Genomic DNA, 3,456 nt, shown 5'->3' with positions numbered 1-3,456 from the left:
TCATGGTCTTTCCATGTACAGCACTTATTGCAAATTCTGGGGTAAAAACTGGTTCGACGCATTCATCGTGGGGGGAATAAAGAGAGTATTGTATTGCTTCCCCAGTCTGTTCCACTGCTAGATGTTGAGGGAGAGTGCTGCAGCACAGCTAGAAGGCAGCATTAATACCCCTGATTAAGTGTGCTAATGAGGCAGTGCCACTGCTGGGCTGAGACAATGACCCCTGCTGAGGTGTCAGCGCTGCCTAGGACTCTACGTGGCTGTTAGACACCCTACTCTCACACTCCACACTGGGGCCCTGTGGACGGCAGTCGCCTGCTGCATGCCCTAGTTAGTGTGTGTGTGTGTGTGGAGAAACCTTACTGTTTTTTTCCCCCTCGTTGTCTTTCTAACAGGAGATCTGGAGTCCTTTAAGAAGCAGTCCTTTATCCTGAAGGAGGGAGTGGAGTACAGAATAAAGATCAGCTTCAAAGTGAGAGCACAGTTCAGATGTGTTGCAGTGGTCCTTGCTGACATTTAAATGTACCGGTAACTGCCAAAATAAAGGAAACCCCAACAAAAAGTGTCTTAATAGGGTGTTGGGCCACTACGAGTCACAACAGCTTCAATGCACCTTGGCATAGATTCTACAAGAGTCTGGAACTCTATTGGAGGGATGCGACACCATTCTTCCACGAGAAATTCCATAATTTGATGTTTTGTTAATGAAGGAAAACGCTGTCTGAGGCGCCGTGCCAGAATCTCACATAAGTGTTCAATTGGTTTGAGACTGAGACAGCCATGGCATATGTTTCACATTGTTTTTATGCTCATCAAACCATTCACTGACCACTCGTGGCCTGTGGATGGGGGCATTGCCATCCTATAGGGGCATAGCCATAGTGGCCAAAATATTGGACCGCCCAGCATTTTTATGCATGATGGTATGTTCATTTCTTAATGAACCCAGGAGCCACACCTGTGTGGAAGCACCTGCTTTCAATATACTTTGTATCCCTCATTTACACAAGTGTTTCCATTATTTTGGCAGTTACCTGTACAATATGTAAGATATTGCACAAAACAATTCAATTGAACTACATTGATGCTTTTTTTGTTATATTTCAGGTCAATTGAATTGAGAATCAATGTAGTTCAATTTACGTGAATGAAAGCTGTTTGTATAAAGACCCCTTCAGTTAAATGCAGATGACACATTTCAGTTGAATGCATTCAGTTGTACAACTGACTAGGTATCCCCCTTTCCCTTTTCCCTTTCCCTAAAAAGGTGGTGGCTACACTTTTCTTTCCCCCCCACTAGAAATCAAACACTCAGATTGTGCCATTAATGAACTTGGCTTACCGGTAGGTATTGTATTTTTCAGATTTCACGGTTCACTAGGTCTTTTAAATGGCCTATTTCTGTCAGATGAGCTTGCGATAAGCTAGATTGATTTTCCATGCCGCTAACGATGCCTCTGTCTCTGCAGGTGAACAAGGAGATTGTCTCGGGACTCAAGTATGTCCAGCAGACCCACAGGAAAGGAGTGAGAAGTGAGTGCTTGCTGCTTCCTATCCCTCTTGTTTGTTCCCTCCTGACCTCCATCTCAACCGCACAAGCCTTCCTCCCATAGTAAATGTGGGAAATTGTGCCCTAGACTGAAGCGAATGTTGACATCAACGTTGAAGTTTCCCACTACCATCAGTTTCTACAGATTGCCCTGTTAAGGGAATGTACTAGGTGATACATTGTCATGGTTTTCAAATGTTGGTCTAATAGAATTGAAGAGATAAGTGGCATGATGCCACATCAACACCGTTGCTTTAGACAGTAAGTAAATGAATTAGTTCAATGAAGAGCTGTAAACACTTAAGGCCTGTGGAAACTACCATTGTTTAATGTTGACAGACAGCCCCGGCCCACACACTGCCTTCCCTTTTTAATCTGCCAAGAGAAACAGGCAGAAGGGCCAGGGACTGAAATTGAGATATTGTTTGAAACCGGATGCACAAGTCAAGGCTGAAAAACAGACTCAACACTGTCAATAGGGATATTATTGAGAAATAGTTTTGAGGCTTTCATCTCACATTTTTCCTGGGCAGAAAAAGGCAGAGGGGCAGGGTGTGAAATATGTTTGTTTGAAACTGGATGCAAGTTGAGGCACAAAACAGCCTTGTATCAATTGCTTTATTAGTGAGTCGTGTTTGTGAGGCTTATTGAGAAATCGATAGATTAAAAATAAATTAGAGCAGGCCTCCTGAGTGGCACAGCGGTCTATGGCACTGCTAAGCAGTGCTTGAGGCGTCACTACAGACCCGGGTTCAATCCAGGGCTATGTCATAGACGGTGGTGCGAAATTGGCCCAGTGTTGTTAGGGAAGGGTTTGGCCGACTGGGATTCCCTTATCCCATTGCGCTCTAGTGACTCTTCCCTTATCCCATTGCGCTCTAGTGACTCCTTGTGGTGGGCCCGGCACCTGCAAGCTGACTTTAGTCCCCAGCTGGACAGTGTGTCCTCCGACACATTGGTGCGGCTGGCTTCCAGGTTAAGCGAGCTGTGTCAAGAAGCAGTGCGGATTGGCAGGGTTGTGTTTCGGAGGATGCGTGGCTCTCGACCTTCACCTCTCCCGAGTCCGTAGGGGAGTTGCAGCGATGGGGCAAAACTGTAACTACCAATTGGATATCACGAAATTGGGGAGAAAAGGGGGTAAAAGTACAAAAAAATGCAATAAACTGGAGCAAAACAGTCATTAGTCATGTTTTTCATTAGAGCTAGTATAGTAGTTACTAGTTACTCCTTGTTTCATTCACTTTTCTGTTTAGTGCCTAATGAACACCACCCTGTATTTTTTGTCCTCCCTGGTGAGTCAAACAGCCCTTCTTTTCTCTCTGTCTCTGTAGTTGACAAGTCAGACTACATGGTGGGGAGCTATGGGCCYAGGCCGAACGAGTACGACTTCCTGACCCCGCTGGAGGAGGCTCCTAAAGGCATGCTGGCCCGCGGCACCTACAACATCAAGTCCAAGTTCACCGACGACGATAAGCARGACCACCTTTCCTGGGAGTGGAACCTCAACATCAAGAAAGACTGGAAAGACTAAGAAAGAGGCCTTCAAAACCAAACCCCACAACCATGTCCCCATTTCTCCATMAGTTTATTTTCTTCTGCTTCATTCCATCCTCATGTCTTCAATCTTCATTCTGACCCTTCCTCTTCATTCCGACCCTTCCATCCCTCTCTCGTCTCCCACGTTTCTCCCCATTTATCCGTCTGCATTAGTAGCAGCAGCAGAAGCAACGCCCCCCTCTGTCCGTCCATCCCCCCTCTCCTTTCATTGTTTGCACAAAATCCACCATCATTGATTCATTGCCCTCAACCTACCATCCATGCAACCTTAAAGGTCCAGTCAAAAATGTGATTTACCTGTTTTATCATCATATAATCACCCTGAGCGTTGGAATACATATTGTGGATTC

General features: G+C 45.5%; 1 protein-coding gene across 1 annotated transcript; it reads left to right on the top strand.

The window, feature by feature from the left end:
* Nucleotides 1-354: 354 nt before the first annotated feature.
* On the top strand, nt 355-3,406 carry LOC112080035 (rho GDP-dissociation inhibitor 1; the record flags this gene model as incomplete). Its single annotated transcript, XM_024145822.2, has 3 exons — nt 355-472; nt 1,470-1,533; nt 2,881-3,406. Coding segments are annotated over 3 exons (382 nt in total), but the record flags the coding sequence as incomplete, so codon positions are not given.
* Nucleotides 3,407-3,456: the final 50 nt, after the last annotated feature.

The sequence above is a fragment of the Salvelinus sp. IW2-2015 genome, unplaced genomic scaffold (assembly GCF_002910315.2).
Source record: "Salvelinus sp. IW2-2015 unplaced genomic scaffold, ASM291031v2 Un_scaffold11120, whole genome shotgun sequence".
NCBI lineage: Eukaryota > Metazoa > Chordata > Actinopteri > Salmoniformes > Salmonidae > Salvelinus > Salvelinus sp. IW2-2015.
The sequence above is the reverse complement of the archived record's forward strand: the minus strand, read 5'-3'. Positions and strand labels throughout refer to the sequence as shown.